Below are 26,015 nucleotides of genomic sequence, written 5' to 3'. Positions count from 1 at the left end.
AACTGCAAACTGTCTGCACTCCTCAGATAAGGGACTGGGGGTTAGACCTTTGATAATGAGCAGAGTTCAAGTAAGGGAAGAACTGCATGAGTTGTGCTTAATGTACTGGAAAAGAAGTAATGTTTTGGGTAAAAATCTGCACTTCTTTTCACACAGTTCTTGCACTAACTTGAAAATTAGAATCACATCTAGAGTAGCTGGAGTATAAGGTGTCGCAGTGATAGATGGATGGAATAATGGCAACGTCTCTCAGATCTCTTGGGTCATAAAGCTTCTGTTCCACACCAAGAGGACTGACGGGGATTTATAGGTGTGATACATTAGGTCTTACAAGGCGAAGTTTTGCAGTATGTGCTGAAAATGAATATCCTGGATGCGTCATCAATTTTGCTCAAAGATAAGTACTGAAAAGGGCAGCGCTAGTTCTGCTATTTGGGTTTTTTAGAAAAGATAGATCAATCACTGATGGAAACCATTGATGGAATAATGATTAATTGGCAACAAACACAAAATAGACCTTTCTATTCACTCAGTACTATCGGTGAAATATTTTCCACCGGGTTCATTGTGCTACTGAAGTTGAACCACTTTTGATTGTTCTCATCACTTTTATTTCACACCGATGGACTGTAATTCACAATCTGAGCATTGTAACTGGCTGTGAAGCATGAAAATGAAAACCTACCCCGTGCGAAAGATTTGATCTGAATTTAACAAGTCCACCGGTTAATTGGGTTAAGATTTAGTTTTGGATGATGTAGATTCCAAACCAATTATAAGTAGATATATATAAAAAAAAAGTGCAGCAGTTGGTCTTTCCAAAGCGAACACAGCAGATGTGAGGTTCTATTAGAAGCTGTTTACTTGAGTACCAGTAGTGAAAATACTAATCTAGAAATGAGAAAATAGTCCATTATAAATAAAAGTCAGAGGCAGGATTGTTGAGGTGTAAATCTGCCAAAAACTACAACGAAATGTGAACTGAAGAGACATGAACACTTTCTGAATGTGCTGCGAGAAAAGTCCTTGAATGAATGTACTTACTTACTTTTTTACTGCAGATTTCAAGTCAAATCAAATTATGGTATAAAAAAGGTTGTGCTACAAAGCCAGTGTGGATATTTATGGGGCAGTGTGTTAATGCTCTACACATGGCTGATGGCTCCGTCCATATTTGCTGGCATGCTTCGTGCCAATGAAATTATATTTTCTCTGTTTTTCTTTTTCACTCTCACCTGCTCCTGTCCACAATATGCTTCTTTTTGACATTTCATCAGATTTTAACAGATTTTTAACAGTTGCTACTCCAGCTGGCTCTGGCAAACCCTCGCCGTTACTCACATCTTCCATTAGGTTGATTAAGTGGATCTGGATCACGTGTGGAAGCTTTTGCTAGAAAAGAATGTGGCAGCGGGAGAATATGATATGATTCATGTTTTTTGGATTGCTTTGGTTTCCATAGCACCTTTATTCAATCTCCCACATTTCCTGAGCAAATATTTGGTCTTTTATTCTTTGTCCATACACATACAAAACTTACACAGTAACTCTTAATGAATTCTGGTGAATACCAAAAGGGTGTAAAAACAACAAAACAACAACTTTATGATGATTTTTAAGAACACAAATAAACAAACAAAAAGTAGCTCAGAAGCCATTACATTATGAAATACGAATCTCAAGACTGAAAATTAACAGACCTATTCACACTCTAAGTGCCCATTCTTACAGTTTTCTTTGCAGCTTGTGCTTTGGTCTAATGTCACTCTGGTTTGACTGTGTGTGTGAAATATTGTTGAGATAAATAACACTGGGTAAAGACCTGTCATCGGGACAGTTTGGAAGACTACAAGGACACTTTCATTTGAATTAAGCAAGAGCACACATGCTTCTTTTTCCCTCATATACAGACTGCTTTTATATAAAAAAGTGCATCGTAATGATATACACTGAGTTGTTTAAAAAGTACTATATTCTCTTTCTGTGAAGCTGGAATAAACTTGTAGTGGTGTCTTTTTCTTCTGGCAGGCAAAAGTCTTCAAAAGTGTTCAAGGGGCAGGACCAGAGGGGGGGTGTGAGCCTGCAGCAGGATGCAGAGCAGTTGCCCTTGGTAACAATGTCTCCTCCTCCTCCTCCTGCGTTACCATTTCCCCGGGATGGGTACCCCGCATTCGTACCAACCCACGAACGGGTGGGACGTACGTCTGCCAATAACTCCGAATGTGACTGGCTCCTGTCTGTACGCACGATAAAACCCTGTAACAGAAACAAATAGCGATCGCTGTTTATAGCCAAAAGGTTTCCATGGTGCAAGTTTTAAATGGATTTCCAGAAAACTGGCAAAAGAAAATGCAAGTTAATGCATGTTTCCATTGACTACTGTTTTGCGAGTATTAGGAGCTGGAGTGTGTCGGGGTAGACAGTTGGTGGCTCACTCCTCGTCTCAAGGGTGCAATAAGATGCCGTAAATAAAAGAGCTCTCTAACAAATGAAAACTATGGTGGGAAACGTGATAGAAAAACACCATTTTTATTAAGTTAGTTAAATCTGGGATCATTATCATCTCCTCAATGAATCACACAGAGCTGGTGTTTTCCGCTGACCCTATTTTTAGTGTGTCCAGCAGACATGGACACGCTGCATGTACGAGATTTATTCACCAAGTCTGTTTCCATTGCACTTTTATAGCATTTTGTTATTACAAATACAGCAACTTTTCCGCTTCAGACAAGCGTAAAAACATGTTTTATGATATTTTGATTTTTTTTTCTCCCTCAAGATTCCGGCATTTCCACTCACAAATCGAAATTGTGCAAAAGAACTGGGGAATGGAAATGTACTTATTCATATAAATACATTAGGGCACATTAGTAAATGGATATCGATATGTATATAGTCATAACTGCACACTTTTTGGCAATCCCTGAATCAGTGAATTTATGGCAGTTGCAGGGTCTTTTGAATCGATTCCACCAGCGCCGGCTCAAGCACCAAAAGTATATTAACACAAAGCTGAATCCGGTCCCAAATAAACACACTGTTTCTGTCATTAGCAGGTTTCAGATATTCTCTTGATGCACTGATATGACCTGAAAACAACAACTGCCAGTAAGTTACGGCATTTAGTCTGAGACGTTAAGGTTTAATTAGAAAAAGGGTTCGCACTAATGGAGAGCATGTGGGATTTAGTATGAAACATGCAGAAACCCCGCTGGGCACTTTTAACAGGTATTCATTCAGACATTATTTTGCATCTGTATTCTGCAGAGATAAGATCGATGCAGCTGCTTCGCCACAGAGCCAGACAGACTGATCATGGGGAAAATATGTTAATAGGTCAGGTCTAAATATCGCAGCTATGAATGAGGCATGTGTGTATACAATCTGTTCTTGTTTACCTTGTGCTGAGGGCAGGTGATTAGAGAGGTAAGGCGGGCCCGTCCTTCCATCCCTGTAGGAGTCCACAAACTGGCAATGGTCCTCTCCCTGTCCAAACGTATCTCCTATACTGTAAAAAGGCTCTGCAAAACAAACACAAACACAACAGTGTTCAGTCGAGGCCTGACACACACATGTTTGTTGGCAGATGCTCTTGGAAGCGGTATTGATTAGCAATTATCAAACGCACGAGTCATGTGATACGTTACCTCGAAGGCCGTCTCCCATGAAGATCTTGTATCGCAGCGAGTTGCACAGAACCACACCCACGAACTTCTTGTACCACGTCCGCTTGACGTACTGGCTGCCCTTACAGCTGCTGTGGGCCGAGTTATATTTGAAGGTGAAGGGGATCCAGATCGGCTCTCCACCTGAGGAGCACAGGAGTGGGAGGCATCATGTTGTGGCGGTACAACAGTGTACGCACACAGAAATATAAGAAGCCTCAAGTTTAGATATGAGTCTGTTCTGAAGGTAGAGGGCGAGCGTTTCACCAGAGCTGCCATATTGAGTTTATATCTTGTAACTTTGATGTGATGATGGTTTATGCTGCCACAGGTTTATAAAACTCTGAATGTTTCAGGGCCAAACTCCATGTTTGATCTGCTGATACTTAATGACTCATCCAGACATCTCTGATCATCTGGGACAGGTCTGTTTACTGTTCCCAGCGTCAAAGCAAAACATTAGGAGGGAGCATTCGGTTTTTGGTTTTGCAAACCTGGAACAAAATCAAAGAAAACCTGGGAAGTCTGTGATCAATTGTTGTTTACCACCCTGCTTAATTATAATTAAGTCTTTCTTATTTTTTATCCTCCCCTTTATTTTACTCCTTTCAACTGTTTTTGTGCTTGTTTTCATGTTGTTTTGTGAGTGCTTGATATCTTGCCAGAATGTCTTTTACATGAAGCACTTTGAATGTCGTTCAAGAGAAATTAACCTGCACTGTGCAGGGAGGAAGCAGATGAGGTCAAAAGTAAGTTTAGTTTTGTCTAGTTTGAGTTTTGTGTGCAGTTTGTGTGATAAAGAAAATCCCATAAAAACTAAAAAGAACAAAATAAACAGCTTGTGTTGCACACTATTAGCACATTTTCTGATTTAGCAGTTAAAGATGTATAACCTGCATATGCCTTGAGCTTCTTTTTTTTTTTTTTTTAAACAAATTATGTAACTGTTTCTAAACTACTTTACTCCACAAGCTGATGTTTTGGCACAAGCCTGCCCTCTTCACAGCTTCACAGCGAATAACCTAAAACATATCTTCGGCATTTCTGTACTGCAATTTCTTACTGAAAAGCCAAAACATACACTGGGTAAATGTCTGCAATAAACTAACATTGGCAGATATATCATCTTGGCTGACTCGACAGTCACACTCTTGGTGGTGTCTAATTTATTCAGAGTGACGTCTTAATCCAGTGCATTACAGGATTAGATCCAGGCAGGTTGTTTCACAGAATGACCCACAGCGCAGCTTCAGTTAAGACACAGTTTGGCTTTTTGCTGACCTTAAATTAGAGATGTGCAGCCGCAGTATAGACTTACCAGGTGGCCTTTCGATGAGAAGAGGATCGTCTGAAAGAGAAGAATGCGATCATTTCACCAGGGATGAAAAAGCGTACAGACAGAGCGCCGGAGGTTTAATGCATTCACCTGATTATGGGAATGAAAAAGCCATAATACACATAACAAATGTAGTGCACATCTGGGAGTCTGCTCCTACCTGAAGGATGTTTTTCTACCAGAATATCTTTTATTGCACTAAAGTGAACACTGCAGTGACATTTTTGTTTGCCCACTGCGCAGACCGCACACACTTGTGTACAGTAAAGAAAGAAAATCTAAAACCAGCCTCAGTGAGGTTTCGGCTGTCAATGGGGCGTCTCAAAGTTTTTCTTTGCAGGTGCTGACAGGATACACACCTGATTCAGTGACATAGGTGAGTGTATCGCTGACTGGTCCCAAACCAAACACATTCTTGGCCTGCACTTTGAAGTAGTACCTGGAGGGAAACAAACCACAACAGAAGGATTTAACGAGAGATTTAGTGGCTGAAGTGTCATTCTGCCAGTTTTGTTGTGACTGGGTGGAGGTGAGGAAAATGTTAATGACCATAGCAGATGACTGGGCATGCTTCAGTCAGGCTCATTTGAGAGTAGTCTGTTTTATATCCGCATGAATCCTAAGTGAGCGCAGCACAATAAAATGGCTATCTGGCTGACGTTGAAGAGAGAAGGAGGGAAGGGCAGCGAGGGGGAAAAAAGAGACATCTAGACCAGTAGAGATTAACAGATAGGAGAGAGGATGAAAGACAGAAAAATGAAGAGATGTGGAAAAAGTAAAGCACAGGGACAGATGTAGGCTGAAAGGACGGATTGATGGGAGAGAGAGAGAGCTCAAAAGAGAGATTTCCCACTGAGGGATGTTGCACAGTGAGCTCACTTCAGTGGAGCAGGGATTGGAAAATCCTATCAGATTAAAATCAACACCACCGGTGACAACTTTCCCACTGGATATACGTATGTTTCTGTGTGTGTGTGTGTGTGTCTATCTATTAATGCTGCTGCTCTGCGTGCGTATATGTTTTCCTTTACACTGCAAGGTCACACACAGTAAGTTCACGGTCTGTCGATTTCCAGCCAAAAACCTTTCACTGCGTGCAGCCACGAGGCCTGGATCCAATCAGTGTTGTCACAGCCACGTGACAACAGTGACCAAAACATATATCACCACATAGAAAGAGGAGAGTATGGCAGCTGCAGAGAGATGATGTAATAAAAGTAATTGGAGAAGAAATTGGAGAAGGTCGACAAAAAAAAAGGGGGAAAATGTGAGCCAGAATATAAAAACAGTGCACAGACCACAAAGAGTTACATCAAGTCCAACTAGACATTTGAAACTTTCAATAAGAGTTGTCCCAGCTTCATTCACAGCATCGCTCTCACTGCTTCTCATCAGATGAAGAGATATGTGGCAACTGTGATTACTGTAAAACACACTGAGCTAAGTCTGGCCTTGTAACATGCTCCTCATTACATGACAGCTCAGCCACAATACCAGTGAATGCGTATTAGTCAATTATAAAGTGTAAAGAAGTGAAACAGCATAGAAAGGAGGATTCAATCTTTCGGCATATATGCATACTACACTGTTGTTGGATCTTCTGAACACAAAAGAAGGATAACTTTATTAAATATCCTGGTAAAATTAAAATAAAATCAATTTACTGCAGAAAAGGCAGAAAACTCTCACATTTGAGAAGCCACGAGCATTAAATGTTTGATATTTGTGCTTGAAAAAATACTGAAATTATTTATCAGCTAGCTGCAGATTGAGGGTAAAAGCTAAAACCATCCAGTGGGATGAAGGAAGACAGTTGTCGTGAGTTTTTGTCATATGAAGAACAGTTTTAAATTGGAATTGACTCACACAAGTTTCTAATAGGGAATCGGAGCTGTGACCTTAGTATATATACGTATGTGTCTCAAAATTAAAAAGCAAGAAACTTTTCGGTCCAAGAAAATGTATCCAAAGCACATATGTTAATGTACACATGCATGCATTTATTTTTATTTTTTTGCCATACCTATTTCTGGAAACCAGAAATGCAGGTGCCTGCAGCATGGGAAATGCCAACACTATCCCATAAACCGTAACCGTAACCATGGGAGACACACTATCGTGAATACAAGCTGGTTGCCAGGGAGGGAAGCCCCCTTCACTGCCTCTTGGAAAACTTTACTCACGCACGCAGCTCTGCTGTTTGTGTTCAGCAGCAGGTGTTTGGTTATACGGCCAAAGATGAGACACCTATCATAACACCTCAACACAGTCATGCTTCCACCAGGTGAGAGGTTACTTCTGCTCTTGGTGAACTCACACACACTCACATACACTCACACACACAGACACACAGACACGCAGACACATCTGAACTTAGTTAACTGTCTCTCAGTGTGTCAACCACAAAGTGAGAGTTTGATTATTTGCAACAAAAAAACAGCCACATCTGGACAACCACAGGATCTGGTTGGTTATACTGTGGGTATGAAAAATAGCCGTTGAAATCATTTTTCATTTCTTTGGGGATAACTTATGCACATCACTGACTGGCACATGCAGCAACAGTAACACATAGCTAACTACAGTATGTGAGGTCCACCCACCTCACCCAGATAATATTAAAACCACATGTTTTTGAGGATAACACATTTCCACTGTGGACTTTGATTGAATCTGTTCAGCTCTCTGAAGGCACATGTCAGTATACATCACTGTGTTTTAGTGGATGTTATTCAACAATTCAAGATGATCCAACTTGCATCATTTATGATTTGTAAACACGTGTTGCCAGAACTTTCCTCTAAACCTTAAAATCCCTGGATGAGCAGAAGTGAATGCAAAATAAAGTGATCTTCACTCCTCTCTAGGGTCCATGAGCTAACAGCCGTTTCCATTCATTTATTTTGAAAAACGTGACCCGTTTCCCATAAGGCATTGTTGTGAAAACATGGTCCCATAACCGAAATAGTCCAAAGTGACTTATTCTGTGCTGTGTTTACTTTCCATTGATTTTTCCAGCGCCTCAACACATTTTTACTACATGTCACATTTTGGTGCAAATTCAAATTTCTCTCTTAACTCCATTTAGCCAAACCGATTTACTCGACTCCACGGGCTTTTAGATCTCTCACACAGCGATTACGGTATCAGTATCTCTGCTCTGATTGGTGTCAGTCTGGTTTGATATCATAATTGGCAACAAATCCCCATAAACACGGCATAACATCCGCTGACACTTCCTGTATCCCGATTACGTGACACAAACGTGCAGACATGATGTATATTGTGTTCAATATGTGATGACAGGATAATGGTATAAACACACCCCAGTAGAAATAAACACTGCAAAGCCACGGCCAAGCACCTGCACCCGAGGCAGCAACGTGATCGTAAACATCACGGGCGGGTCAGGGTAAAAGATCTTGCCACGACACAAATCTTTGTTTGTAAATGAGATTCCTGTTTTATACGATTCCCATGTGTGAAATGACACTAAAACCTTGGAAACATATATGTGTATATATGTATGTATGTATGTATGTATGTATGTATGTATGTATGTGTTGTTTGTATGCATACATGTGATATAAGCACAAAGCAGCTGGTCCCTGTTACCTAGAGTTGGGTTTGAGATTCTCCACAGGCAGGTGCGTCCCACTGGAGGCTCTGAAGGACCATCTATTGTTGAGTACGTCATCGTATGAAGCACTGTGAACCATGTAGCCTGTAGGAGACAAGACAAAATAAAGTGAAGAGCTAAAAAAAAATTTAAAAGAAAAATTAATAATAACAATGAATGAGAAGAAAGAATGAGAAATGAAACAAAACACAACCTGGAGACTCAACTTTCAGAGCAGTTTTGAGAAACACACTTATTTCCCTTTTTTTGTTTTTTTGCAGAGGTTCAATTGAGCAAATCAGTACCACACTCAACGTCTGTACAGTAAATACAAACCTCTAAATCTCCACATCTAACACATTCTTGTAGCTTGTTTGTTTCATTTGTAGAGAAACCAAAGTGTAAAAACAACATGTTGTGGTTTTATGAGTTATTTCTCTTGGACTGGTTCACGGCTGGGCACTCTAACTTCCTTGAGTCTCTGGCAGCAGCTTTATCCCGACAGTTTATATTGAACTGTTCCTTTAAAAACAAGGTACTTCTACAACCTGAAAACGCTTTTTTTTGTTTGTTTAGTCAGCCTTGGACTCACATGCCCTATGACAATTTGAAACGTATTGAGATTTATTTTATGGTTTCAATCATTTTCTAGGTGGTCTCCCATGCAGGTTGAACTCAAAGGAAAATCTTAAGGTTCTGCCATTTTCTGGAACGCATGCTGACTGTCCTCCTATCTGTCAGTCCGTCTGTTTTCTGTCTCCTCAGTCACGCAGACTAATCCTCAAAATCCCACGAGTAACCCGAGGTCACGCGGCCCATGATCACTCACTTTAAAACTTTTAAGGGCCAGCTCTGCATGCACATCGAACGAGCAACTGTTTCTATTGGACTTTTGAGTTTGAGTCTCTATTTCTACTGGAGCCTCACCAACACAGCTGGCTGCTGACAGGAGAGAAGGGAAATACTAGCTACTTTGTTTTTCCTCCTTTGGTTTTTCATTCCTTCTCCATTTTACATTGTTCAACTGAGCTTTGATAGAGTAGTATTCCCTTCGCCATCGGCATCTGTACTCTATCTATCCCTACTTAAGGTAGAAATTCATTAAATTGCTTCCTTAGAAATTGGTCCTTTGTGCCAAATGCTACACTTATTTTGCCCAAAACCTTTAAGCAAAAGGTCCACAATGCTTCACGGTAAAAGGAACCAGAAGCTGGTGTCAGATTAAAAAAAAAATCCTCACAAAATCGTCTGCACGCCGACAGCTGTTTCCTTGCATTTGTTTTGAAAGCCATGACCCATAACTCGTAAGACATGGTTGTGCAAACACGCCCTAATAACTAAAACAGCGCCTTGTGATTGGATCTGCATGTGTGAACTGTACCTGCATATGTGTGCGTGTCAGAAGAAAATGTCTGTTTCATTTACGGTATATCTTAGCCAGATAAGCTGGATCCTCTTCTACAGTGCTACAATATTCCAGTATCAGTGTCAGAAAATCCACATGTGAAACTCATATAAATCAAAGTTCACAGAGTTTGGGGGTAATAATCTTTGGTATCGCAGATAACGTCACAAAAACAAGCTACAGTATTTCCTATAAAACCCACTTGAGTCTCAACATTTAGAAGTAATTGGTTTCTGGAGTGCATGGTGATGTGTAGGGTGAAATATAAAGAAAGAAGTGACCATGTGCCAAGACGTCCAAACAAATTAAGTACATAATAAGGGAAAGTGCCAGGATACTGTATGAGCAAAGAGGAAACACCAAGGAGAACGGGTGGAAAGAAACGGAGGACGAAAACACCAGTGACAGTACAGGCCATCTATCTGTTTTACACATCAGAGCACGGACCAGCCCACAGCATGACCAGAAGCTTGTGTTTCCCTGCCAAAGAAAACACACTGCCTCTCTGGCTGGCCAGACTGCTACCCCTGATAGTCCATCATGTCTCATGCAGTAAGCCGTTATCTTCGGTCCCCCTCCTCCTCCTTTTTTTTTTTTCCAAGTGTCACTTTCTAGGTCACAGGAATTTGGTTTTCCTAAGACACTCATATTCCACGTGTTCAACTCAGCCTGCTTTTCCATGGTTTTTATTAACAATAGTGAGTGAGTCAGGAGGGATTATGGTAACATGTAATGATATAAAATGATACATCCCAAATAAAAGCAGCAGATCGATAGGTATTTCTCTTGAAAAATTATCTAAATTATCAGTTGATTTAATCAAAACTGAGCCCATTGTTTTTGAAGATTTTGAATCTATAAAATGTGGTGTATTTCAAAGTGGGATTGTTTGCAGGAAGTATTATATCATATGGCATAGCCACTGCTTCTTTCAATCTAATTGTTCAATTTTTCAAGGCGCTCTAAAGAGACTTATTTACACACACTGCAGGTAAATGGAGTGCACTATATAGCAGAAAAGCAGAAAAGCACAATGTTGACACACTGTGTAATAAAGGGAATATGACACCAATGACCCAGGCAACCGAATTAAATTAACTGTTAAAATTAGATGGGATACTGGAAGTACACAACTCAAAAAAATAATTATATAACATTGGTCTGGTTGTTTTCAAAAAACTTAAAAACAAAAAAAATACAAATTAAAACATTTGATCAAGTAAGTACACAAACACTAAAGTACATAATTATGCACTATATGACACTTTCAGCTTCGTACCTGACACCATGTCTCCTTTTAGTGGGCGGGCCCAGTCCAGGATGATAAACGAATGACAGCCCTCCATGGCGACTATGGTGAAGTTACCGGGCTTGTTTTTGGGAGGCTGTTTCTGAGTGGCCGCCTCGGTGTCCTTCTTCATCAGGTCTTCCAGGACGTCGACCTGCATGTACTCCAGCGCCTCGGTCAAGGAGCAAGGAGCAGCTGGGTCCTTCTGGATGTAGTTCACATGTGGTCCTGATGACAGGGGAAAATGATGGAAAGGAATCAATTTGATTAATTTAAGAAATTAATTTACTAACACATGTGTTTTGGGGCAAATTTTGACAGAATTCTGATTTAAATTTGTCAGTCCTCTTGGGTCGTTTTGAAATAATTTGTGGTTTGTTGCTGATTTGTTTTTTTGCTGTTGTTTTTTTACCATCCATCTATAACTGGTTGTTTCTGAATCTCCTCTGCTCTCCCCTTCATCCTTTTTTTTTTTTTGTAAACCACAGTCAGAGTCTCCAGCTGGACCTACAGCTGTGAATACTTCAGATATCCCTCAATTCCTATATTGGCTTGGATTTGGAGGGAACCAGCGGGGCCTGGAGTCACTCCCACCTCCCTGGATGATTGGCCCTGAGTGCAGGCCAAGACTCTAACACGTGTCACTATCTACACATCGACACTCAGTCTGCGAGGCTGTGCGGCTTTAAGCTGTTACAAGTCCTGGTTGTATGTGTAAACACAGTCATATGGCTTACGTATTACGCATTAATACAATGACTTTCCCGATCTGTCAACAAGATGAGCAGATTTATTGTCTCTGTCTATACACATGATGCTTGTAAGGCTGCAAATCTGCACAGCAGCCACATTAATCTGTGCAGGCTGATGCAGGAGGAAGATCCTGATCCAGATGTTTTGCTTTGTTCATGTGTTGAGTCTGAAACGCTGAATGAACCCTGCTTATGGGGACACACACTCTTCTTCTGCTTGTCAAAAAAAACAAAAAACAAAATCCAAAACATGGATGAAAATCAGTATGTGTGAGTGTGACGTGGAACAAATGTGACTTGGAAACAGCATGAGGACAGTTCACATAATGTCATCTCTAATATCTGTCTAGTAAGACATAAATTAGCATTTTAATAGTCCAAACATCCTGGTGCTCATTTTCTTGTCCAATGTGGCAAACTCCATCCATCTGGAGCTTACTGTAAAGGAGTTCACACAACTGTTAAGAATTATTAAACGGATACTTTTTGTACTGCCTGGGGCTAGATTCATTTAAGCTAGACCAAACCTGGACAGATAAAGAGACAAAGATGAGCTCTCCGTCAGACAGTGCATGCAAAGCAGGTCAGGGGACTGGCAGGACGCTTAAGTGGACCTAAAATATATTAAACTAATAAATAGGAAAGAGGATGTCTCCATATGGAGCCAACCCTCCTTTTCTCTCTGTGCTGAGGTCAGCCCTCCATAACTTTTATGATTTCCACTGTTCTTTTGCTCTCGTCTGTTTTTCTCTCAGAACTTGGAGAGTAATCATTTTCAGATGGCTCTATGAGAGGTGTGTGATCATAAGAAAGCTCTTGTTTATCAAGATAAATGGCGTCCAGAATAAGCCATGTTGTTGTTTCACTGTTGCTTCTGGAGCAGATTCTACTGAGACTTCTGACGCTGCACAGATATTGTTGCAGCCATAAATCTTCCCTTTCAAAATAAGGTTTCTAGCATGCATCAGTATAAATGACAGTGACAAGTTGCACTTAATCTGTCAATAAGTGACAATGGAGCACTTGCAGACTGGCAGCAAGCACACACTGAAGCGTATACTGGCACTCTGGGCTCATTCCCATCCTGAATGATTACCCATGATGCTGACAGGGCAGAATCTGTCAGTGTACTTGCAATAGGCTGTGTTATACAAAGTCCTCTGAGGCTCTGAAGGAACTTTATCAACTGAGAAATTGCCTTATGGGAGATCTGTTGCACCTTAGCTTGAGTATATTATTTCTAATGAGGAGAAACATACAGGAAAAGGACAAATGCTATTGATTTGCATTATGGGAGCTGTAGAATCGGGTGGTTCTGGAGATTGCCAAGGGACTAAAGTCAGAATATATCTGATTTTGTGTTGTGACTCATCTATGAAAGTCTGCTGACTTCAGCTGTTACTTTTATCTGTCCTGTACTTGCTCCGAGAGCTGAAAATGCTTGAGTCCTGACTATGTTACCACAACCTTCCAAAACTGAAAGCACTTACTGCAAATGAGTGTTTTGTAGACGCACAAGCAGCAATTGGCTATTACAGCTCCATTTAAAGTGCTGAAACATGACAGAGAGTGCCGTCATTAAACAAAAGGAATATTAAAAGGACCTCTGACTTTAGTAGTTTCTTAGGAAGGTTGGAGTCACGTAGATTTTGTTTTTATTTCCGTCAGGAGAATATTTCGGTCTGTTTGTGCAACCAGATGAAGGGATAGCCTGTGAAAGGCCAAAGTAAGCACACGGGAACAGTAAAAAGAAAGCAGGGGGGCAAAGTTTACAGGATCAAGGCTAGAGACCTTTTACAATGTGTCCTCAGTTAACCTTGCTATATTGAGCCAATTAAGTGTAGATGGAACCAATTTGAATGAATCAGTAGTCCTGTATTGTGTTTGCTACCATTTTCCACAACGTAATAAGTGGATATTCATACATAATATAGTCATGTGTAAACAGAGTATTTTAAAATCAGCAGTTCAACGCTCTGGTGTTTGACCCTTAAACACTTTGCATGGGCTCCATATTGTCAAAGACATTTTGATGTGCATGAAGAGGGAAAAAAAACGACTTACAGTAAAGGAAAATGTTTGCAGATTTCTCTTTTTTTTTCTTGGCTGATTGTTTCTGTAAAGTCTGTCAGGGTCATATATTTATGAGGTATTGCGGAGAGAGCCAAGAGAGGGGTCCAAATTTATTACTCCTCCACAAAACAAAGCAGAACCCCCATCAGTCTGTCATGATTTACAGCACCAGGAGACCATCATCACACACTCATGAACGGGGACACAGAAATATATATGATACTCAGAAGGCAAGCATGTATGGTCAATCATAGTCCTGTACTTCCCTGGCTGAAGAAATATTCTATTTATCTTTGTCATCGGGTAAAGATAACATGTGTTATTCTTATTAGTCGCTCTGACATCTGCAGTAGAGCAATCTTGCAGAAAGCTAATAAAAAGATATACTCCCCTGCTTCATGGGAGTGACATTATTGGGTGAGGATTGATTTTTTTATGCATTAGGTGAAAGTATAATTTATTGTATTTTTTGGAAGGTGTTAAATTCCCCTTAAAACAGATCCACAACGCTTAAAGTGAACATGATTTTAATCTAACATCTCAGATTGGAGCTACATGTCAAACCAAATCTTAACTCTGGAAGAGAAACCAATAGAAAAGTATAATCTCTGGTTGGAAGACACTAGACAGATAGTTTTCCGTACACAGAGTGCATAAAAAATAATTTATTATCTATCTGTCAGTTGGGGTTAAGCTCCTTTTATGAATAGATCTATCATTTGATATTAAATTTGAGACTGTAGTCTCACAGGAAACAAGGCGATATTCTGGTACAGATTTCACTGAGATGCATATCTGACAGAACCAAATAGTGTCAACTGTCTGTTTACTGTCACTTCCTGTTTTATTTTGAAGTCTTTGTCCTTCCCCTGTCTTCCTGTCAAGTTCCCACTTGTATGATTATCAAGTTTTTTAGATTTCTTTTAGATTATCAAGCTTTGCTCCCCATTCCTCTTGTGCCAGATCGGCTCCAGCCTTTTGTTCCCCTGCATGTTCTTCCTGTATGACCTGTTGTCTCGTGTTCCCAATCTTTGAGCCTACCTTTTGGATTTCTGTAGGCCTACTTTGCAAATAAAAAGACTGATCCCCCCGACTCAGTAATTGTGTCGCCTTTGAGTTCTTGACACATTTAAACATTGACAGATGCTGCATAGACTTAACAACAAACACACCTATTTCTATCACTGCTTACCTGTGAATCGCTTCTTGCCACTGAGGTCGTACTCAGATGAAGGGCCTCTGTTGTGGGGTTTGGCAGTAGGCACCTCTGTAGTGGTGGCAGTTGTCGTGGTGGTGGTAGTTGGCGGCAGGGTGGTCGGGACCAAAAGCTCATCTAGCAGCAACACATACATATGTCAATGAGCTTTTGATTAAAAAATAGAGTTATGTTAGTCACATACCAACTCAATAACATGCCGCAGAGTTTCATTAATCCTTTGAAATGGTCGCCATGATCTGTGTAGTGAGAGTGTTAAAGAGAGTTAGTTAATTATGGGCAGATATGTGAGATCACTCCAAAAAGACCCAACACCCAAAGCTGGATTCTTATGTAATGTTTTGCTACCCATATTTTCCATGTGAAGTGGGGGTGGGGGAGGGGGTGAAGACAATGTCCATTTCACAAGTCTCCGTGGCTGACAAATGTGAAAGGATTCAGTGGGTGAAATTCAATTAGTTCCTTCCTCTTTCATCACTGTTTTTTCCCAGTACTGCACCAGTGGAGCTTGGCATTACATCATAGTCCGCACACATGCAACCAGCTTTGAGCCGTGGCAAGAAAATGCTATGAAAATATTGTAACGCTCAGAGGGATTTTTGTTTTTCAGCAAACCCCTGCCCCGAAAATAGAAAGAAAATATCAAAAGTTGCTCAGATTTATTTAGACATCCAAATGCCTATAGCAAGATTACTAGGTGCAAGTGCTAGCAACCAGGTTTTTTGTTCAGCTAGTGTTTGGCTGAAACAAGGGTTCATCTATTGTGTTACAAAGCAACGTTAAGAACAGCAAATACATTGCATTAAATCATAAGCCAGGGCATTCTCTTCTGCTTAGTAATGGAGTTCACATGCAGCTTGGGTCCAGTTTTTTTGGGATAAATGTGATTAAAAACAGCCTGGATGGAAAATATCCAAAATCCCAGCAATGAACCAAGACCAAGCCAAACAAACGTACAAGTAGAAGAAACAAAGTGAGGACCACAGGCAAGGCAAAGAGGAGGAGCTAGCGAACAGATACACCAACAGATAAACACACAATGGACCAAACAGCGCGATAAACAGTCAACAAACAATGAGTATACAATGCGGTTTTAGTCAATCCAGCCCAGTGGCGGTAGGTCGGTCCGAAGCCAAACCCAGCCAATACCTGTCTTAAGAGCTAAAGCATCAGGCATCATGGTCACTGTAACCATGTGGTCCATTTCCATTCCTGAGGATTCCTCTGTCAGAGAAGTAGAACAAGCTGTAGCATCAATCCCACATTGCTGGGCTACACACATTTGTGAAAAGGTATACACACATTGGTAAAAGCACCCACCACGCATCCGTAGACAGGGCCGTAGCCAGGATTTTTGAAATACCGAGGTCATAGTTGTGGTGCGCGGGGGGGTGGCGTCAGAAATTTGGGGCAATTTTATATTAAAAGGCTTCAATCTGGTGCACTTTGACAGATAAAAACTACACACATCATATTAGATTAATGCCATTTTTTATGATATTATCATCACTAGTGATCATCCAGAGAAGACCCAACTTCACTGAATTCTGATGAGAACACACCATCTATTACAAACAGGAGACTAGCTCCTCACATTCGTAGCAGCCACAGAGTAGCAAAAATATTATATTATAAAGTTTAATTCCAGCTCGAAACAAAAAAGTCTGAAATGCAATGTGAAGGTCCTGGTTGTTAACATAAAGATTAACAGGTTTCTAGGGTGAAGTGTGCACTCTTTTTTACCATAGCTATAGCCTACTATTTTTGGGGTGACTTCCTTCTGGAGCGTCAGCTGTGTTCCTCACTTTGAAACAGGCCCAGGAAGTTTGTTTGCTTTTCCTTATAGTTAGCACAAACATACATCTGGCTGCTCCTTGTTGCAGCAAATTTTGGTTTGTGTTATAATTGGTTATTCACGTTGTTTAGCTATGTAGTATTTCACATTTCTATGCATATTTTTTATTAGTAAAATATTGGTGTCAAACTTCATTTTGGTTGTATGGTCTTCTTTGAATGGGAAAATATGAAGAGGTCTAGGTGAAATCAAAATGAGCCAAAAACAGTTGTATTTGGATGGAGTGAATATTATGACACTGGCTATTAGTGAAACATAGCCTAATTAGTTTTCCAAAGGTCAAATTCCACCTGGACATACGTATCTCTGATAATAAAACAGCTGCAAAATTGCTCAGGTTCATTTTTTTAGCATCTACTTTTACACAGTTAGCCTACACATTACTTATTCATTTGCCTGATATCCCATGATTCAAAGGTAGATTTTACTCTAATGTGATTTTTGTTAGTATTCTTACTAGGCAGAGATGAAAAATTTACATTTTCTACTGTAGCCTACTCCAGACATGTCTGTAGTAATCTCACAGGTCTTAACTTTCTTTAAATAAATAAATAAATAAATAAATAAAAAAGACTGAAATAAAACTAATGGTTGCCTAAACTTTACACCGTATGCTCTTTGTTAAATCTGTCCAAAATTTTTTAGAAACAATTTCACAGTCTTTGTTTGTGAAATATTTGTGCTTGTGCACCACATATGCTCACATCTTGTGCATCTCCTGGGGGCTAAGCCCCCCCTGTCCTTAAAACTTAGTGACGCCCCTGTCTGTAAACATAAAATGTATCATGTCACTGTGCTTTTCACATAAAGTTGATGGAAGAATGGACAGTTCAGTAGATGCCCCCTCAGTATAGTATCTGCAGGAAAGAGGTCTCTGCTCTCCCCCACTTAGCTCAACTAGTGCATAGTGCAGGACACAGACAGTAAACGGCGCTGAATTGACGCTATTAAACAGCTGTTTTCTCCGCATACATGAGGTTCCGTCCCGAAATAATACAGCGCTTCAAGTGCACGTATGTATGAAACTTTTCTAGTGTAACAACTGGTTGGAAAGAGCAGTTTATCTAGAGCCAACCGACTCACTCAGTAGCCTTCTCCTCCATGCACACAGGCTCCGCGACGCGCTGCATCACTCGCTTTTTCCGAATGAATCGCCTTTTTTCCCGCGACCAGTAAACAAACACCAGCGTACGTGAGGGCGTCAATAAACAAGAGCATTATAGGCCTACCGGAATTGTTTGGACAAGAGAGGAGTCACTCAGTCACCTTCCATCTGTCCTCCCTAATACTTTGCACTTTTTTTTTTTTTTTTCCATTCATTAGGCCGAAAAAAATACCGAGGTCATGACCTCGGTGTCCTCAATGGTAGCTACGGCCTTGTCCGTAGATACAAACCTGTGTGAATACATAGGGGTGTTGTGATGCTAAAGCAACTCTGGCTGGATTTCAGTCAACTGCAGTGTGTAATATGTGAGTGAAAAAATATTGTAAACTCCACACTGCCTCTATTTTCTCTATTTTAGATTTTACAGGCAACACATCTTTCCGGCTTGAGGGTATACATGCTGCTGCTGGGGCTGCTGCTCTAAAAATAGGCACAGGATGGTACAGAGCTGCCACAGCGGTGGTGGTGGGGGATGTTTGCCAAAGTATCTTGTTCAACTCGAATGTTTACTCATTTTAACTAGTATACTGTGTTATCATGACAACACAATTTCACCATTACAGGGTTATTTTATTTATTGTAGGGCTGTCAAACGATTAATTTTTTTAATCGCGATTAATCGCATTTTTTCCATAGTTAACTCGCGATTAATCTCTATTAAAAATATTATATATGGCGCTTTGGACTTTCAACACTCCAAAGTGTTATAATCTCTAGACAAACAACTTTTAGACCAGACCTAGTAGGCCTACCTAATCATAACACATGATGCATGAAACTCACACAGAATTGAAACGAATTGCATCCAGTGGAAATTGCCCTTTACTTTGCTACGTCTCTGCCTGGCCATGTGCATTTGTTGACAACAGACGTGGTCAAAAAATCAATACATGGCCATGTGCATTTGTTTACAACAAAGCCATCAAAAAATCAATGGATGGAGCTGTGGATATATGTTAGACTGTGTATATTTGTGTAGCAACCAACTTGAAGGTGGCTTACCGCCACCTACTGGACTGGAGGTCCCACACTCCAGTCCTCCAGTCCAGCAGACAGAGGACAAAATGGGCCGCGATTAAAAAATGTAATCGCGTTAATTTTTTTAATTAATCTCATCGCGATTAACGCGTTAACTCTGACAGCCCTAATTTATTGTTTAAGGACAATGGCCTCTAAAGACTATACTTGAGATATAACTATATATCATGTTGACTCCCTCTCCACTAGATCCACAGAGTAACATCCATCCTAAAAACAACTATCATCGTTTTTCTGCTTAAAGTATCAAATCCTGGCCAATGTACAGGATAGTGAGAAATTTGTAATTTACAGAGCAACTCAAGTTCATAAAAGGACAATGTATTTTTTCTGACTGTGGGAACATTTTAGGTACATTTATACCATACCGTATATTATATACAGCATAACTTGTGTTTGTTTTTTTTTATTGTCACACACACACACACACACACACACACACACACACACACACACACACACACACACACACACGTACGTATAGCTGTGTGCAACCGACAGCTTATGGTGCTTTTAAAACAGCAGCACTCTGACCACAGCCAGGGCCCAGATGTGGAGACTTACATGTGGGTCATGTGGTCTCTTCTCTCTCTCTCTCTCTCAAACACACACACACACACACACACACACACACACACACACACACACATACATGCACGCTGTAGATCACAAAGTAACACACACACACAACAAACAGTTACAGAGTTATAGGACTCTGTGGGCACAGACAGGAAACAGTCATGGGCCTGGCCTGGATGAATATGACAAACAATACAAGTGAGAGATTTACTGGAGTCATACCTATTTATGCTCTGGCTCCAAAAACACTCGGCTAAGCTTGACAACTGTTTTGTGGAAAAGCTGTTTACAAGGCAATATTGGAAGTAGGAGTATTTGCTGTATTGAGACATAAACTTTCACGATGCCATCTGCAGTGTGTTATGAATATCAAAATAAAGGCCTCACCTTCAGGATAACAGTCCAATATTCCCTCCGGGTCCAGCATTGGATAGCCGTATTCATCTGTTCTGGAGAAGGTCCCGGGTGGGCAGGTTGGGAATGGAAGTACAGTAGTAGTTTCCTCTGGCCATTCGGTGGTGGTGGGTTGTGCTGTGGTCGTAGGAGCCATGGTGGTGGTGGTGGTGGTGGTAGTGGTGGTTGTGGTGGTGCTGGTGGTCCTGAGGTGAGGAAGGTCCAAACCGACGACAGGTTTCCCTCCAACCATGAGGACCTTATCTTTGGGGTTGATCACGGGCCGGCTGTCTCTGCCATGGCCGAACAGAGCCATACCTTCCTGGTTTACTAGAGGACTGCCCATGTGGTCTGGGGGAAACATAATATTCATGATCTCGTCTTAAACAGTGCAAATTATGAGAGCATGAGACGTTTAGATAGTAATGTAAAGTTGACTATAGCGTATCACCAAAAATTGTGCGTCCATCTGCGCCAAGCACCACTCTCTTGGGTTTGCCATTGGAGTCCTGGAGAACTTGTCCATCCTGATTCATGAGAACCCCCTGCTCCAAGTCTACCACCTAGATAAACAAAAAGACTGATTCACCAAAGCAATGCAAAGACATTTTAAAATGGATCAGAGTTAGATTAAAAAAACGATTCATGGCTCACTCTCCTGCCTACCAGCAGCTATAATGATCACAAATTAACTACATCTCATTTGTTTAATGAGCAAACAAAGGTTAAAAACAACACCTCTTGGTTTTATTGGGTGTGACGTGCCAGAACATTTCTTGGACAGGCACAGTTAATTCCTGGAGGACCGTCATCACTGTGCCAGGTTGCCAGTCTGCCAGAGGAGACTACCTTTACATAGAGCCAGGGTAGCTATTTCAAGTCTTTATAATAAGCTATGCTGCCACCTTCCCCTGGCTGCGGCTTCACATTTTACCATGTGGATCTCATCTACCTCTCAGTGAGAAACTATTACTTTAAAGTGATACATTACAGAAGGGTCTATGGTATTTTATACTACAGCATGCCAATAACAGAGTAAGTACTTAAATACCATTAAAGACAGTTACCCATTTGCTTCCATCGGGTCCAGTGATAAACCTCTGACCTACGGCCTTACTGATCCCCGGAGAGGAAGAGGAATCTTTATTGTCTGTTGCTGTCAGGTTGGGTCGTCCATTTTTACCTGCAGAGTGGGATGAATAAAGCCAGTATCAGGGTTATTTTAGCAACACATTTGATCATTTAATTTTTTTAATTTTTGCTCATCTTCTGTGAACTTTAACGACTGACTTTACCATCTCCATTGGCAGGTTTGATTGCTCCTCCTCCTCCTCCATTGGTTGGTTTCCCTCTGGAGATGGGTAACCGAGGCCTTCCTCCCTGTCCCCTAAAACCTTCTCTAAATGGATATGATGAGGACGATGAGGACGACGTCGACGGAGAGTTCCCTCCAAGTATTCCCCCTGTCCTTGTCACAGCAGCACCACCGGTGCCGGTGCCAGCTTCACGAGCTGAGGTCGACCCTGGCAGGGGGGATTTTGACGACGAGGAAGAAGAGGAATCATATGATGACGATGACGGTGAGGATGATCCAGATGCTGAAGAGCCCATCCTTGAGTTCTTCGCTGGCTGTACTCTGAAGGGAAGTCTGGACGCAGCAAACTGCCGGCTCGCCAGCGAAGGGGAGCGTACCCTCCCGTTCGCCCCGATGCCGGGACGACGTTGAGTTGGTGTGATCCCGGAGGATGTGCCGGTCCTGGTCCTAGAGGGAGTTTCCCTTGTATCCACGCTCTCGTTGTCCTCTGTGTTTCTGTCGGGGTCAGCTGATGTTGTGACTGGATTCTTTTGGCCGTCTGTGGGATCTGCAACTTTCCCACTACTCCTCTCATCAACATATTCCTTATTATGACTGTTATTATTGTCAGGAGATGTTCCTTTAGGGATGGGCTCACTTGAGTCTCTGTGCTCACCTGAGGGATGATGGGAATCTGAATAACTGGATCCAGAGGAGGACGTTGCAGAGGAGGAAGAAGAAGAAGATGAAGATGAAGATGAGGATGAGGTAGTTGGCTTTCTAGCGTCACTGGATGCAGTATTTTTATCGGTCAAAGATGGCTTAACTGAACCCACGGCAACCCCATTCTTTGGGAAATCATGGGATGAAGGGGTCTTCAGAGCTACACTGGTCTCCTGGATTGAGGACACTCCCGCAGCACCAGTGGCCCCTGAGACCCTGGTGGTTGCCCCCCTCATGATGGGTCTGCCAGCCCCAACAGAAGAAGAAGAAGTCCTGGATGGGTTCCTAGTACCATCCTGTCTGGAAGATGACGACGGTGATGTTCTTGTCCCCGAATTGAATCTGCCCGGATAACGACTTGCCAGCCAAGGATATCTCTCGGCGAATGAGGCGCTAATTCTGGTGCGAGAACCCCCGGGGGTTTCCTTAGTCCTCTCCTCCTTCCCTTGCTCCTCTGTGGGTTGTGTTTTAGAGCTCGAAGTAGGCTCCTCTTCTACCTTTATTACTTCTTCATCTGCTTTATTTTCACTGTCATCGTTTCCCCTGCTGTATGTTGCCTGTTGCTCAGGTGATGCATGTGAACTCTGTGAATTGTGTGCGTTGTGTGAAGCTGCAGAGTTGTGAGATCCTCTGTTGTGTGAAGTCGACTGAGAAGAGCCCGATCCCACAGTGGATGGATGGTGTGATGAGCCGCTGTTGGGAGTGGATGGATTCGTGCTCGAGCTGTGTGTGTCTGACCCTGTAGAACCATGTGACCTAGGTTGTGACCTGCTCTGCGATTTGTCATAATTTGATGTTTCAGGCGTTGCTGCTTTGCTGTTGGAGCCGCTTCCTGAAGCCGACTGCGATGTCGTTGGATTGGAAATGTGTGATGTCTCATGGTCCTGAGTGGTCCTATCTGAAGTGGTGGATTGTGATGTTGCTGATGATGTGCGTGTGTTCGACGCTGCTTGGTTTGGAGTTCTGTTGGAGCCACTTCCTGAAGCCGACTGCGATGTCGTTGGATTGGAAGTGTGTGACGTCTCATGGTCCTGAGAGGTCCTATCTGAAATGGTGGATTGTGATGTTGCTGATGATGTGCGTGTGTTCGGTGCTGCTGCTTGGTTTGGAGTAGTTCTGCTTGGTAGATTAGACTGTGAGGTGAGAGCAGGTTTGTAACCGTTCAGCATTCGGGTTGAATTCCCTCTGATGAAAAGGCCAGGATGTCTTCGGCTGTAACCATATCTTGAACCAAAACCAGATCCGCCGTTGCGCCCTCCTGAAGGCAAACCCCTACCTACAGGTGAGACCCCCGGCTGCTGCTGCGAATCAGTCTGTTTTACAACTGGAGTAGAGGGTTTGCTGTGTGTTATGCTGGGCTTATCGTAGGTGTCTTTGCTCTCTGGGTATGTAGAAGCTACACTGTCCTTTCTACTGACTGCTGCCTCTTGAATATGTGGAGAAGAAGAAGATGAGGAGGATGAGGAGGAGGATGATGAGGTTAACGAAGGGGAGGATGAGGAGGACGATGAGGAGGTAGAGGGTAATGAAGACGAGGAGGAACCAGAAGAGGACGATGAAGTGTCAGAAGATGAGGGTGAGGATGCAGAAGAAGATGAAGATGAAGATGAAGAAGTTGAAGTAGTAGCAGAGGAAGCAGCTTTGGATCCTGGTTTTTGATGGACCCTGATCTTAATGGGTCTTCTGGGCGGAGGATTGGGGCGAGCAGAGGGCTTAGTAGGTGATGGCGTCACAACTTTGAGGCTGGGGGTCTCGGTGGTCTGGGGCTCTTCACCATATCCCTCTTCACCGTCAGATTCAAGGGAAACATCGTTGTCTGGCTCCTTTGTCTCAGGTAAAACCTTCACGGTTGTTGTTGTCACTGGAGGAGATGTTGTGGGTATTTGCTCTTCCTCTTCTTCCTCTTCATCTTCTCTGTCTTGGGCTCTTCCTCTGGATGAACCTCTGTTTACTGTGTTTCTGACCGAGCCCCTCACAGAGGAGAAGATGCTGTGATAGGAGCGTGTCTGGGAAAGTGGGCGTGTACGCCTGTTGGCCGGTGCGGCGGGGCGTGACTGTGGGGGGGCGGCTGGCTCGTCTGTTGGGTCAGATTCATTGTGGTCAGTATCCTGTTTGGAGGGAGTCTGGCTGGTCCTGCGGGTGTCCTTGGTTTTTGATGAGGCTGCGCTGCTGGCTGGCAATGGACAAAGATCGCCATGAATTTAAGATGGAAGCAATCACAGAGTACATGGATGAATGCTGGATGAAAATACAGAAAAAATATGCTTACATCCTGGCATGGCAACGCTCAGCACTTTGCTCTGCGGCCCCTGTCCCCTCCTGTTGGTGGCTCTGATCTTGAAGATGTATCGGTCTCCTGGCGTAAGGCCGTCTACGGTGGCCGTGGTGCTGCTGCCACGGTACGTAATGCTTTTCATTCCGAATGGCTTCATAGCAGGAGCATAAGACAGGATGTACTCTGTTTGGAGATAGATCATGAACAAATAAGTCCTTTTTGTTGTTCTTAACATTTCCATGCTAACCACATTCTCTGTTATAAACTGTTTTCTTGTCTGTAACAACATCTATTGCACGTCTGTCCGTCCTGGGTGAGTCCGTTTGTTGCTCACTCTGAGGTTTCTCCGATTTTTCCCTGTTAAAAGGGAAGTTTTTCCTCAGTCGATGTGAGGGTCTAAGGACAGAGGATGTTGTTATGATGTCATGTAAAGCCCTTTGAGACAAACTGTGCCTTGCCTTGCCTTTTTAACATTTGTCCCGAGTGCCGTGGCTTCAGCATAACTGACTTGAATCAAGACAATACCTGCTAACAATCTGAATGGCGTTCTTTTCCTAATCACAAATGGAACCAACCATATTACAAACATTTTGTTTTCTAAATAGATGTTGCACCTGTCAAAACACAGTACCAACACTTTTGGTCAGAACCAAAAGTTTATAAGTGAAAATGTCCAATAATAAATAATAAAAAAGTCCAATAAGAGAAAGACTCAGGGTGATCCTCCAGATCTGACCTCTTATCCTCCCATTGGGTTCCTCAGGTGGGTCCCATGTTGCAATGACAGCAGTTCCTTTCCCTCGCAGAGGCTTGACCTCGAAGTTCTCTGGTGGTCCAGATGGTGCTGGAGAGTGAAGAGAACACCAGTGAATGGAAAGGCAACAATTGAAGGAGGAGCGGCAGGGCAGAAACCAGAAGCAGCAGGGAACAGAGTGAGGAAATTGCTGCTTAAAGTATGTACAAAAAAAACAAAAAAAAAAGGCAAGAAGGTTTGTGCCAGGAAGCTTAAGCTGAGGAAAATACTGCTGCCATACATTGTCAAGGGAACCTCCCTTTGAGATCATGTATGGAAGTGCTGAAGGAGGTCGGAGCTGTGAGCCAGGCAGTAAATGCTGACATTCCAATGAACCGCAGCTCAGGAGCTGCTATGACATTGTATAAATGCTGCAATAATGACAGACCAGCAGCCAAAACTAGGGTCGAATATCAAATGAGAGTAATAGGGAGTGAATGTGATGAAGTGTCAAATGAGGAAATAAGAAAAGAACTAACAGACAGTGTTATGCAAGAATTCTTTTCTGCAAGAATAATTTCTCTTTTCATACTCATGCTGAGAAAA

General features: G+C 42.1%; 1 protein-coding gene across 3 annotated transcripts in view; it reads right to left on the bottom strand.

The window, feature by feature from the left end:
* Positions 1 to 1,450: 1,450 nt before the first annotated feature.
* fndc1 (fibronectin type III domain containing 1) overlaps positions 1,451 to 26,015 on the bottom strand; it is a 38,766-nt gene continuing 14,201 nt past the window's right edge. For 2 of the 3 annotated variants that reach the window (XM_085770483.1, XM_085770485.1), the window contains 15 exons: positions 25,413 to 25,520; positions 24,671 to 24,859; positions 21,680 to 24,574; positions 21,452 to 21,567; positions 20,836 to 20,947; positions 20,379 to 20,735; positions 16,504 to 16,578; positions 15,331 to 15,471; positions 11,305 to 11,541; positions 8,617 to 8,725; positions 5,361 to 5,440; positions 4,984 to 5,013; positions 3,648 to 3,809; positions 3,399 to 3,521; positions 1,451 to 2,256 (listed from right to left, as the gene is read on the bottom strand). In XM_085770483.1, coding sequence (XP_085626609.1) covers positions 2,141 to 2,256; positions 3,399 to 3,521; positions 3,648 to 3,809; positions 4,984 to 5,013; positions 5,361 to 5,440; positions 8,617 to 8,725; positions 11,305 to 11,541; positions 15,331 to 15,471; positions 16,504 to 16,578; positions 20,379 to 20,735; positions 20,836 to 20,947; positions 21,452 to 21,567; positions 21,680 to 24,574; positions 24,671 to 24,859; positions 25,413 to 25,520 — 4,850 coding nt within the window. In that variant the 3' untranslated portion in view covers positions 1,451 to 2,140. The remainder of the gene's footprint in view (positions 2,257 to 3,398; positions 3,522 to 3,647; positions 3,810 to 4,983; positions 5,014 to 5,360; positions 5,441 to 8,616; positions 8,726 to 11,304; positions 11,542 to 15,330; positions 15,472 to 16,503; positions 16,579 to 20,378; positions 20,736 to 20,835; positions 20,948 to 21,451; positions 21,568 to 21,679; positions 24,575 to 24,670; positions 24,860 to 25,412; positions 25,521 to 26,015) is intronic. The other variant, XM_085770484.1, reaches the window with a different exon arrangement.

Source organism: Trachurus japonicus, chromosome 24, assembly GCF_045865225.1.
Source record: "Trachurus japonicus isolate A0001 chromosome 24, Traja_1.0".
In the NCBI taxonomy this organism is placed as follows: Eukaryota; Metazoa; Chordata; class Actinopteri; order Carangiformes; family Carangidae; genus Trachurus; species Trachurus japonicus.
Note: the sequence above shows the minus strand (reverse complement) of the source record. Positions and strands in the feature narration are given on the sequence as shown.